We start from the raw sequence: 13,491 nt of genomic DNA on the forward strand, positions 1-13,491 counted from the left end.
TTGTTTTCTTCGATTTGAAAGCTGAAAGCCTTGAGTGAAAAGGTTCAATCGAAATACAGATATAGTGACATCACAATATCATTATTTATCATCCCCTCCCCTAACCCCTCCCCCTTTATCAAACAACAACAGCTGTGGGTGTGGCTTCAGTTCAGGTGGATCACCAACCATCACCATAAAAACATAATTTTAACACTTTCTCTAATAATAGTACCTGATGACCATGTTTTAGGGGTTAAAAGATCACGGCATTCCCTCTTTCAAAAATAGAACAAAATGCATCTCCTGCCAGGATACATACCATCAAGTCCCCTGTTGCTCCCTGAAGCCATGTCTGTTTTGAGGGTGTTTTTCTTACTAGAGAGAGAGAGAGAGAGAGAGAGAGAGACACAGAGACATTTGTACCATTAGCCCCTTTCTCATATGAACACTGGCACATGTCCGGGGAATCAGGTTGGGTCGGACATTGTCTGATGTTGCCCTTTCACTATAGCATGCAATGTAGAATGTCCATTTCAGATGCATTCACACAAAAAGGTAAATAGCCAGTTTGATAAGGTGGAGTGAAGAACACATTCATTACTCCCACTGAAATATAACGCACGCACGCACGCACGCACGCACGCACGCACGCGACAGCATGTGGCAGGTGAAGTAGTATGCCAATCTATAAGGGTTTGATGAGTCAGTGTCATGGCTTCTTATGAATACAATTGATTAATGAATTGATATAAATCTATTGATAAATTATATCATCTGTCTTTAGGCATCAAAACATGTTTGATCATTAGCTGGTGAGTGGTCATCAATACGCACGCACGCACGCACGCACGCACACACACACACACACACACACACACACACACACACACACACACACACACACACACACACACACAACGTTTGAGCTTGTAGATCAGCTATCTTGCTTTTTGAATTGAAATCCTGAAGTAACATTTTTATTTAATTTCAAATGCCTTCAATTATAGTTATGTTATAACTTTATAAACTAGATATATACATTGGACATAAAAAAAGACAACATTTTATTACTACTCATTAAACTACTAATTTAGACGTAATTAAAGCGGGTCATGTTTTAACCCGAGGGCCACATTAAGTGAAGGTGGGGGCCGCATGTGGCCCCCGTGCCACCAGTTGCCCATGTATGGTCTAACTCTAAAGAGTTGGTTAACAGTGGCTGGTGGATTCATGAACTAATTATATTACAGGTGACATTTGCAAGGTAAATGCTGAATATGCATAATTATGACTGACAACACTATAAAGTTTCGCCATTAAGCAAGTGAATAGAATAGAATACAATTTGAAAAATAGAGTATATTGTGGGTTAATAAATAGGCCTACATTAAAGAGGTTATTTCAATCGGTGATCACTCCGCTGCACGTGCACGCGAAATAATAAAATAAATACAAAATATTAAAAACCTCAAAAATGGAGTTATGAGGTTTCCTCCGGACAGCAACATGTTGCCTGAGATGCTGTCACTCACCTGAAGACGGGGAAACGAGACCCAAGGTGACGAGGCGTTCCCCTGGATCTGGACCTTGTGGTGGTTCTTTGACTGTGTTCTGAGAGCAGAGAAGGGGAATAAGTAAGGAAGTTAGTAATACATAGATAAATAGATAAATACACCAACACACAGACATAAGTGTTCAATAGCGTTGATTGATCTATGAAGAAATATACAAAAGATTTAAAAAAAATTGTTATCTGGTTTCTGCCTGACAGCATCGATATATTAATTATTCTAATATGATATTATCATTAACTGAAATGACATCACGCTAAACACATAATACAACTTCACTGCAGGAAATTATGCTATTGTTTATTACCACACAAAAATCATCATCATTATTTATTTTTTAATACATACATGAATCGTTGCTTTATTATTACCGTGAAATATTTGGATTTCTGCTAAATTACTCCTGTGGATATTATTTTCTATTTCTGCTACTTTTTGGTACTTCGTACTCATTTGTATGACTTTCACTCCACTATACATTTCAAATTTGACTTTTGACTCCAATTAATTTCTAGGATGCGAAAAAGTACAATTTGAAGCCCCATTTCAAATATAGCAGATGTAAGCTCACAACACGTCTTGTATGTAGACTATTATCGATATTTACTTTATGGAAAGCCTTTGATTTTTGTGGGGTAAAATGCACTTTTGAATAATCGGGTACTAAAAAAAGCATGTTCATGTTTGAATACGTAGCCTACTTTAACTCAAGTGAGAATGTGACAGAGCAACCTTCACTTGTAGTTGAGTAATAATATTTGACCTGGAGTATCTATACTAAAGTTCTGGGGTTGTTTGTCCACCAGTGCAGAATAGTAAAATAAACAAGTGAGTAAACTGCAGAGGGTCTAATGTATAGGGAATTCGGGGACCCGTCCTCCACACACCTATGTGTATGTCTACATTTGTCCCCATTGTATGACACACAATTCTCCAAACATGCAATTATCATTTCATGTAGACAGAGGTGTGACCAAAACTTGGTCAGCAAACCTTTAAGTGACTAAATTAATCAAATTATATTCATGAACAGTTTCAGATTAATTAAAAATCTCCTTTGGAATTGGAAAATGATTGCAAAATGTTTGTTGCTGAATAGCCTACTGATCAAGGCTGTCATTAACATCCATGTAAAGAGGTTAAGTGTCTTACCTGCTTCGATGCTGAAAATTTGAAATCCTTATGTACAACAGTGTAGGTCTGCAGGATATAAGCCGAGGAAGTATAAAGTAAAGCTATGAAGCTCCTTCAACAAGGACGACCAGCTCACTGACACATCTCTGGTTGTCTCTGTTATTTTATAACCTCACGTCCCCTTCAGGTGGGGGGAGTCAGAGATCTGCCGTTTATAAGAAGAGGGCCATTTATTGTAAATGCTGCGGCGGGATCTTTTCTTTTTTTTTGTTCTTTATTTATCCAGGGCAGCTGAGGACAAGTGCTCACAGCAACGCCCTGCATGCATGCATGCGTGTGTGTGTACACGCGCGCGCGCACACACACGCACGCACGCACGCACGCACGCACACGCGCGCGCGCGCGGTGGCCGAACGGATTGCAGAGCGGTCTTGATACCGGAAGGTCGCCAGTTCGAATCAGCGGTCCGACACTTTACAATTACCACCGCTGAAGTGCCCTTGAACAAGGCATTGAACCACTACGATGAAATGTTCTATGAGCAGGGCCTGGCTGGAAACAAGTTCTTGAGCTTAGCCCAGATACCCTGGGTAAATATAGTAATCATTTCACACACACACACACACACACACACACACACACACACACATGGCTCGGCAAGGCTACTTACTACTACTACCATGGGCCATACTGTACACTGTACAAAATAAAATTAACAAAAAACGAACATTCAAAAGAGCACATTGCTGTCCAGAGGGCAAAAGGGCAGGTGCTCTAGCACCACCTAGTGTCTATGTGCACGCCACTTCCTGTCGGTTAACAGCATTTATGTTCAGATGGGTTCAATTTCTCTAAAGATGCTGCCCACCCAATCAGAACTGATAAATGGTACTGATATTTTGTGGTATGTTGTATATGGGCTACAAATAAATATTCTCCATAACTTTTGATTGGGTGGGCAGGACAGGACACAGCGTCACGCCCATTTGGGTGGGGTCTGCACACACCCGTCCCCTTAGAACCATCCCTGGTGGAGGTGGAGAGACTGGGAAGCCCCTGCTACTGAAATAAACACACTATGGAAATGATTACCGGAATATTGGAATACAGAGATATTTAGCATTGATTAAATTAAAGTAAGAAATCATAAATGAATGGAGAAAAAAGAAGAAAAAGGAAAGAATATACTGTGTATGAATTGAATTGTGAGTCTGTCCAGCGGCTCAGTGAGGTGCATAAAGTTAATGCGAGGCCAAAACAAATGTATTATGGAATACTGTAATCAAGTAATTGTTCATTTGTATTGACTGTCCACGTCAAACGGTGAATATCAGCAGTCAAAGGGCTTTTATTGCAGATGATTAAAGTACAGTGTCCTTTGTCCTTTTGATAATTATGCTTGTATATTGTTTATGCAGTATCTGTCCAACAGCAACACAGTTACCTAAAAGATGATGGTCCGTGCCAACTTCATTCCATTCACTGCAATAAAAGTCTTGCTTCACTGCCGTCCTTTGACCATGCACTGATATTCAGTTTGACGTAGGACAGTTAATAAAATTAACAATTACTTAAGTTTGGCCATATATACACACACACACACGCACGCACGCACGCACGCACGCACGCGCGCGGTGGCTCAGGGGTAGAGTGGCTGGATGGTAACCGTAAGGTTGCCAGTTCGAACCCGGACTCCCCCAGAGTTAGTGTCGAAGTGTCCTTGAGCAAGTCACTGAACCCCTAAATGCTTCCGATGTGCTGGTTGGTGCCTTGCATGGTTTCCGCTGCCATCAGTGTATAAATGTGTGTGTGTGAATGGGTGAATGTAATGCATGTAAAGCGCCTTGGATAAAGGCGCTATATAAATGCACCATTTACCATTTAACCTTTGATTGGGTGGGCAGGACGCACGTTTGGGTGGACTATGCCAACCCTTGCCCCCCCTTAGAACATTTAAGGAAAGAAACATGCGCAGTTGAGACCAGGAAGTTGTACATGCCCAAATTTGTGCATGTACAACTTCCTGGTCTCAACTGCGCATGTTTCTTTCCTTCCATGGAGCACCATGGAGCAACATGGCGTCGCCCGTACGGTCTTCGCGTCTCGTCCTCTTTAGACAGTCCTTGGGAAATGCCAGGAAGTATGCTTATCTCGGTACAAGCCATTTGTACTTAGACATGCATGGCTTAATCTTTGAGACAAGCATATATGCTACTGGCAAATGCTATAATGGAAGCCATTGTTCTCGTGTTAACTAAAATAAAATAAAAAAACATTAAATAACTGCCTAACGATGCACTAGAAGGCGGGTTTCCATAGTGTCCATAGCCTTCTTACGCCAAAGATCCACCCACTGTGTTGCGTTGCGTTGCATTCTGCGTGCAAATGGATAAACTGGTACTTTAACAAAAGTGGCCTTTCGAGCACATATTGATGATGGTGATAATATCATAATCACAATTATGTTGGAAATGTTCATATCGTCCCTGCCATCCCCTAATTTAGACAAGCTTTTATCGGCCTGTTTCCATTGTAGCCTCCCAGACCCATGCAAGGCAGATGGCTGCATGTGAACACCTGTTGTTGGAAGACAGTGTGGACAAGATTTACAGCTGTATTTTATTTTTCCTTCGCACCACCAAACCTTCCTGCCCTCTATGGGGTCAACCTGGCTGTTGTCCCATTACAACAGTGGTTCTGAAACCTTTACATGTCAAATACGTCCTAAATAATAATTACATGGCAACATACCCCCATCTGAAAATCCTTTGTACAATATAAATTAGGGTCTCAGAGATAGAAATGCCATTAAATGGGGGTCCGTAGACTAAGATTCAGCACAAACGAGGGACTACATTAATTTCGCTCCTATGCCACCAAAATGTGGAACGCCCTACCAACAGTCATTAAGACATCCTTCAAAACTGCTCTCAAAGGGCACCTACGGACGGCTGCAATTTGAAACTGGCTCCCGTAAAATCTGAATCCCCCACCCACCCCTTTCCCCCCCTCACTGTATATTTTTCTTTTCCCTTTTTACCTATATGATGATTTCCTGTTTTGACTATATAGCTGTGTATATTCGTACGTCTCTAAATGTTTTGATGAATTGAAAATGGTGGGCCCTATTGTAAACAAGTGTAATGCTTTATGGTGTCATCCACTCAAAGTTAACAGTTTTTGTATTAAGTTGTACTTGAAATGTACTGTAATTCTGAAAACTGTTAATAAATCAATCAATCAATCAATCAATCAATGCAGGTCAAACTGGGGGTCCTTGAAATTAAACAGGTTTAAAATCACTGCTAGAGCCGTAATAATCTTCGGGGTCCCTGGCATACCTTTTTCACATGGGGGTCCGTGGGCTAATAAGTGTCAATTTAGGGGTCCCTTTGAAGGACCCCCTATGATATGGGGACCCCAAGTTAGCTCTTGAAATCGACCCCAGAGTCTTAAGGCAGCCCCTGCCTGGTGTACACAGTTTAATGTGCCAGTGTATAGGAACGCATGTGAAAGAGGCTGCTGGTATTCCCCCAACCTGAGAACTGTCAGATCTAACGTTGTCAGTACAGAGCTGGGTTTGGGCATTCTGGGTGAGGAAAGGCAAAAGGAAAGGAATTCACATTGACTTTAAGTAAAGCATCCTCTAATTGCTAACTGGTGAGACCCAACTGAAATTATGAATAACATAAAAAAGGTTATTTTTACTTTATTAGGGCGCACGCACGGCACGCGCACACAGACAAAGCATGTGGCAGGTGAGGTAGCATGCCAATCTATATATCTAATTATGAGACATTGAGAGGTTTGAGGAGTCAGTGTCATGGCTTCTTATACAATACAATTGATACATTAATTGATATAAATCTATTGATACATGTTCACATATCATCTGTTTTTTGGCATCAAAACATGTTTGATCATTAGCTGGCGAGTATAATAATAATCTTTATTGTCCCGAAGGATATTCGGGATGGATGGTCATCAATATTGAGATCAACACCTAGATTGTAAACAAAAGTAATTTGTATAATTAGTTTACATAATATTGACTGTTATATCACATTTTCTTACATTACATTATTTTATTTTGACATTCACACAAATTGATGAACAATCATGCATGGGTTTAAAATACATGACTCCAAAAGCACAGCTGCAGTGGTCAAACCTTTCATTACATTTTATTACACAATTACAGTAGAAGTCATTTTTAGCTTGATCTTGAACAAATATAATTTGTGTTTTTAAAATATACAAATCGTGAAAAATCGTATCGTGAACCTAATATCGTGATTCAAATCATATTGTGAGTTGAGTGAATCGTTACATGCCTAGTAGGGTCCTTTTAATTATCTAATATGTGAGGGAGGCATGTACTTTTTTATTATATTTTTTGTTTTGGTTTTTTTGTCGAAAATGAAAGCATTCAAATAAAATAATAAAATAGAATAAACTAGATGAAAAAAGCCATTGAAAAAACACGCCCCCTTCACGAAATTACAAGGGGTTTGTATAGGATCAAATTAATATATATCTAAATACTAAATCAACCAACTTAAAAACTGTCTGGGGCGCTCACAAAAGCTAAACCTTTGTAATATTGTCTTAACCGTTGTAATAGCTAATAATAATAATAGCTCAAATTTATATTGCGCTTTTCTAAATACCCAAAGCGCTTTACATAAGAACACTAGGAACAGACTTTATTAGGAAAAAAACAAAGCAAAACATAGCAGATACAACAACAGTACAAGGTTAAAAAGATAAAAGGATAAACGAGGGAAGGGGGGGATATCCTAACCAGACCTTAGCTGGGGAAAGCTATCCTGAAGAGGTGGGTTTTGATTGAGGTTTTGAATGAGAGGAGAGAGAGAGCAACTCTGAGATGGTTCGGGAGTTCATTCCAGAGTTTGGTTGCCGAAACGTAGAAGGCCCTGTCCCCCCAGGCGCGGTACTTGGCCTTGCGGACCTTCAGGAGGTTGGCTTCACTGGACCTGAGGGAGCGGAGGGGGACATATGGTTCAAGAAGATCGGAGAGGTAGGGGGGAGCCAGGTTATTGAGAGCTTTGTAGGTGGTGAGCAGGATTTTGTAGTGAATTCTTTGTTTGACGGGGAGCCAGTGTAGGTCGTGGAAGACGGGTGTAATGTGGTCTCTGGACTTTGGAGGTGGTGCCGTTGAGGATGCTGTTGCAGTAGTCAATCCGGGATGTGATGAATGCGTGGATGAGGGTTTCGGCAGCAGGGAAAGTCAGAGAGGGCCGGAGGCGGGCGATATTCCTGAGGTGGAAGAAGGCGGTTTTGGTGATCTGGTTTATGTGGGGGAGGAATGAGAGGGTTGAGTCAAATGTGACACCAAGGTTACGGATGTGGGGGGAGGTTGTAACAGTGGAGCCATCGATGTTGAGGGTGAAGTTCTGGGTGGAGCTAGTGAGAGAGTTAGGGCCGATGAGAAGGATTTCTGATTTGTTGCAGTTGAGTTTTAAAAGGTTATTTTGCATCCATATTTTAATATCAGTGAGGCAGGTGGTGAGGGTGGAGTGGGTGGCAGCAGTGATTGTCTTGGTGGAGAGGTACAGTTGTGTGTCATCGGCGTAGCAGTGGAACTGGAGGTTGTGGTGACGGAGGATCTGCCCAAGTGGTAGAATGTAGATAATGAAGAGGAGAGGACCAAGTACAGAGTTGGGGGACGCCGTGGGTGACTGGGGCAGTGGAGGAGTGACAATTGTTGATGGAGATGAACTGGTGGCGGTCGAAAAGGTATGATTTCAGCCAAGAGAGGGCAGTGTGTGTTATTCCAAGGGAGGACTGAAGGCGTGAGATGAGGGTGGAGTGATTGATGGTGTCAAAAGCGGCAGAGAGGTCGATGAGGATGGAGAGGGAACCAGAGTCAGCGGAGAGTAAGATGTCATTGGTGACTTTGAAAAGGGCTGTTTCTGTGCTGTGCATTGAGCGGAAACCAGATTGGAATGTTTCATAGAGGTTGTTTAAGTCCAGGTGTGATTTAAGTTGGGAGGCGACTAGGATTTTGGAGATGAAAGGGAGATTGGAGATGGGGCGGTAGTTGTTGGGGGTGTCAGGGTCTAGTCCGGGTTTTTTGAGAATGGTGGTGACAGCAGCCAGTTTAAGGGCAGGTGGGATGAAACCAGTGGACAAGGAGGTGTTAATGATGTTGGTGATGTTTGGGGAGAGAGCTGGTAGGCAGGCCATAACTAGGGAGGAGGGCATGGGGTCCAGGATGCAAGTGGATGCCTTCATGCCAGAGGTTATGGCGGATAGGTCAGATATGGTGATCTCGGTGAAGATAGTGGTTGACCAGAGAATGGAGGGGTCCAGGATCCGGGGTGGTGGTGAAGGAGGGGATGGCTAGTTCAGAGTGAATGTTTGTCTATTTTGGTTTGAAAAAAATGTGAGAAATGATTCACATTTAGTGGTAGTGAAGGAGGAGGTGGTGGTGTCCATGGGTTTGAGCAGGTTGCTGACAGTGGAGAAGAGCGTTTTGGGGTTATTGCTGCCAGATTGGATAATGGAGGAGTAGTGGGAGGTGTGTGCACTGTTGAGGGCTTCCTTGTATTGCTGCTGGTGTGAGTTGTAGACCTCAGAGTGAACAGTTAGACCGGTTCTTTTGACTAGCCGTTCGAGCTTGCGGCCCTCAGCCTTAAGGTGGCGGAGGTGGTCTGTGTACCAGGGGGCAGAGTGGGTGTAAGAGACAGGTTTTGTTTTAGTAGGAGCAAGCTGATTTAGGCAGGTGGAGAGGGCATTATTGTAGTTGTTAACTAGTTCAGTCGGGGAGGCATTCTGGGTGAGTGAGTGGTCAGAAATTGTGTCAGTCAGGAGGGAGGAGAGAGCGGGGGGCTGGATGGATTTGAGGTTGCGAAATGTGATGAGGCGTTTGTGCTTGATGGCAGGGGTGGGGATGTCAATGTCCACGGTGAGGGCCAGGTGGTCAGAGAAGGTGGAGAGGGCATGGAGCCGGAGTTGGAAAGGTTGCTGATGGAGGTTCCGGTAGTGCAGATCAGGTCTGTCACGTCTGTGTGACCTTTTCTGTGTGTGGGAAAACTACATGCTGGGTGATATTAAAACAGTTTAGAATGTCCAGGAATTCAATGGCAGGTGGGGAGTTGAGTGAGTCCACGTGACAGTTGAGATCACCAAGTAGTAAGACAGATGGAGAGATGGCACAGAGCTGGGTGAGGAATGTGTAAAAGTCAGAGGTAAATGAAGGGTTGGGTTTGGGGGGGCGGTAGATGACTGCAGTAACCAGGGGTTTGGGGCCAGGTAGTTTAAAAAATCACACCCGTGTGAACTGAGTGGTGTAAGGTCTTATATAGCCTGTCTGACGTAATGAAATCATGTCTGACGTAATGAAATCACACCCGGGGTGAACAGGGTGAACATAGCAACCATGCTCATTTTTTCTGCACAGACTAACAAAGCCAGTTGTAGGAGTGGTTTACACCACTCAAAAACAGGTGTTCAAATGAGGAGGAGGTTGGAATTGTGACTGGGCTGGTTTTTATTTTTTGTCGATGTATTATGGCTAAACCATGCACCTTCATTGGATACTGCAGTTGTCTTTAACTTTGTCAATAGCTTTGTCAACAAGCTCTAAAACAGCAACAATAGGCGCTACAACGGTATCAACTGTTTCTCCTATAGCGGCCCCTATTTTTGCACCAGTTTCTCCTGCAATTTGCTCTCCGAGATTACGTCCAATTTTCGTGAACGTTCTCTCCGCAGTATCTCTTGCTTCTCTCTGGTGTCGATCTTGCATCTCTTTCATTTCTCTTTCGTGAGCCTCTCTCTGTTCTTCCATCTCCTTACGTTTCCTCTCTTCCATCTCTCTGGCAATTCTTGCTTGTTCTTCCAGTTGTTCTTTCTTAAATTGCTCTTCTTTTTCCAGAGCCTTTCTGTCATATTGTCTCTTCAGTTCTTCTGCCTCTTTGCGTCTCGTCTCTTCGTCCTCCTTAGCTTTCAGAGCCTCTCTCATGAGGTCATAATTTCTCTTAATTTCTTCCATCTCTTTGCGTCTCCTCTCCTCATTCTCTCTAGCAGCTCGGTCTGCTTGTTTTTGTTGTTCTTTCATCATTTTCTCTGCTTTTTTCTTAGCCTCTTTTTCATATTTCCTCTCCAGTTCTGCCATCTCTTTGTGTCTCTTCTCTTCATTCTCTCTGAGAATTCTCTGTTTCTCCTCCTCCAGTGCTCTCTCCGCTGCCTGGAACATTGCAGTGGTGTAGTGGCTTCCTCCATTCATCTCCACCATCGACATGATTTTCGCCAGCAGCTCAGTGACCTGAGAGGGGTCCGTTTTTTTGTTGTCGAGGACGTGATAGCGACCATCACATGTGTTGGTTATTCCTTGTAGTACTGGATCATCGTTCAACATTTCTTCAATCGTTTCATCCTCAAGTCGGTCACCATGAGTGAACAGAATCATGGAGTATGCATGTGATCTTTGGCCAAACATTTCCTGAATCATTTGCACAGATCTCTGCTCCTCTTCTGTGAATCTATCCAGTTTGATCACAATCAGGAACACATGTGGACCAGGAGAAGCAAAACTAACACACTGTGTGATCTCTCTAATGGTTTCTGCTTTGCTAAACGTGGTGTCGAACAAGCCTGGCGTGTCAACAACGGCGACCTTTCTACCAGCCATTACACCTCTGACTTTCTGACAGTTGACTGTCACAGATCTAGTTTTAAACTTGGAGTCAAAAGCTTTAAAACCCAGGATGGTGTTTCCAGTGGCGCTCTTTCCATTTCCAGTCTTCCCAACCATCACAATGCGAAGTTCTTCATCATTTATGATATCTGGTGGATTAAAAGGATCTGGTTAATGAGGCTAAACATTTGTGGTTTCCAAAACTGCTTTTTGCTTGTCTTCATTAACCACCTAAACACTATAGCCTATTTGACAGGAGTCCAGCTAGGGGTCTCTTTCCTTTCTCTTTCTAAAATAGATCTAGCGCAACACTTTGGCCCCTTTTCCACCGGTTGGTTCCCAATGGGAACCGGTTAAGTTCTTTTAGGTTCTTAGTCCCTGAGCCAGAGCTCCAAAATTGGAACGTTAATTATGAATTGAGTGGGCAAAACCATACCTATATTAAATTGTTATCACCATGAAACTTCCCCAATTGAGTACTTACACAAAGACAATGATTTTACAAATTTTATATTTTTAAATATGCAAATGAGGCATGATGTAGGAAAATATGCGAAATAATCGAAAATATGAAAAAGATACTACTGTGTATTCATTTACTTGTATTGATCATATAAACATTTTAACATATTTAATATAGGTCTAGTTTTTCCCACCAAAACCAAAAAGAACTGAACCGGTTCCCATTGGGAACCAACCGGTGGAAAGGTCGTCTTTGTGAGCTTGTATGGTTTTGCCAAATGTTCCCCCAGAGTAGAGATGCTACGGTTCATGTGGTTAAAGATGGAGTTCCGTGATTTTTTCTGTTTTGTATGTGTCTATTGAGTTACCATTACTCTAATTATTAGAGTAATAGTTAGAGTCTATTAGAGTCTAATAGACCCCCAGGTGTGGTTAGAATATTTAAATATGTCTTCCCTGTGTATTTTTGTTTTCTTCGATCTGAAAGCTGAAAGCCTTGAGTGAAAAGGTTCAATCGAAATACAGATATAGTGACACAATATCATTATTTATCATCCCCTCCCCTAACCCCTCCCCCTTTATCAAACAACAGCTGTGGGTGTGGCTTCAGTTCAGGTGGATCACCAACCATCACCACCCACCTGAAAACCAGGCATACTTAATGAGCTGGTGGGTGTGGCCACATAAAAACATAATTTTAACACTTTCTCTAATCATAGTACCTGATGACCATGTTTTAGGGGTTAAAAGATCACGCCATTCCCTCTTTCAAAAATAAAACAAAATGCATCTCCTGCCAAGATACATACCATCAAGTCCCCTGTTGCTCCCTGAAGCCATGTCTGTTTTGAGGGTGTTTTTCTTACTAGAGAGAGAGACATTTGTACCATTAGCCCCTTTCTCATATGAACACTGGCACATGTCCGGGGAATCAGGTCGGGTCGGACATTGTCTGATGTTGCCCTTTCACTATAGCATGCAATGTAGAATGTCCATTTCAGATGCATTCACACAAAAAGGTAAATAGCCAGTTTGATAAGGTGGAGTGAAGAACACATTCATTACTCCCACTGAAATATAACGCACGCACGCACGCACGCACGCACGCGACAGCATGTGGCAGGTGAAGTAGCATGCCAATCTATAAGGGTTTGAGGAGTCAGTGTCACGGCTTCTTATGAATACAATTGATTAATGAATTGATATAAATCTATTGATAAATTATCACATATCATCTGTCTTTAGGCATCAAAACATGTTTGATCATTAGCTGGTGAGTGGTCATCAATACGCACGCACGCACTCACGCACGCACGCACGCACGCACGCACACACACAAACACACACTTAACGTTTGAGCTTTTATATCAGCTATTTTGCTATTTGAATTGAAATCCTGAAGTAACATTTTTATTTAATTTCAAATGCCTTCAATTATATAGTTATGTTATAACTTTATAAACTAGATATATATACATTGGACATAAAAAAAAGACTAACATTTTATTACTACTCATTAAACTACTAATTTAGACTGAAGTAATTAAAGCGGGTCATGTTTTAACCCGAGGGCCACATTAAGTGAAGGTGGGGGCCGCATGTGGCCCCCGTGCCGCCAGTTGCCCATGTATGGTCTAACTCTAAAGAGTTGGATAACAGTGGCTGGTGGATTCATGA

The 13,491-nt window shown here is 42.2% G+C and overlaps 2 protein-coding genes across 2 annotated transcripts in view; both read right to left on the reverse strand.

Annotated features, from left to right (window-relative positions):
• LOC306922206 (GTPase IMAP family member 9-like) overlaps positions 1-12,688 on the reverse strand; it is a 28,419-nt gene extending 15,731 nt beyond the window's left edge. The window contains exon 1 of the mRNA XM_079499610.1: positions 12,624-12,688. Within this exon, the coding sequence (XP_079355736.1) occupies positions 12,624-12,654 (31 nt within the window). The 5' untranslated portion in view covers positions 12,655-12,688. The remainder of the gene's footprint in view (positions 1-12,623) is intronic.
• On the reverse strand, positions 1,395-12,125 carry LOC306922075 (uncharacterized protein; the record flags this gene model as incomplete). Its single annotated transcript, XM_079499464.1, has 5 exons — positions 1,395-1,402; positions 1,515-1,593; positions 9,171-9,364; positions 10,512-11,501; positions 12,119-12,125. The coding sequence occupies 5 exons, from the start codon at positions 12,123-12,125 to the stop codon at positions 1,395-1,397; spliced, it is 1,278 nt and encodes a 425-aa protein (XP_079355590.1).
• Positions 12,689-13,491: the final 803 nt, after the last annotated feature.

Source organism: Electrona antarctica (genome assembly GCF_951216825.1).
Source record: "Electrona antarctica genome assembly, chromosome: 4".
NCBI classification, from domain to species: Eukaryota; Metazoa; Chordata; class Actinopteri; order Myctophiformes; family Myctophidae; genus Electrona; species Electrona antarctica.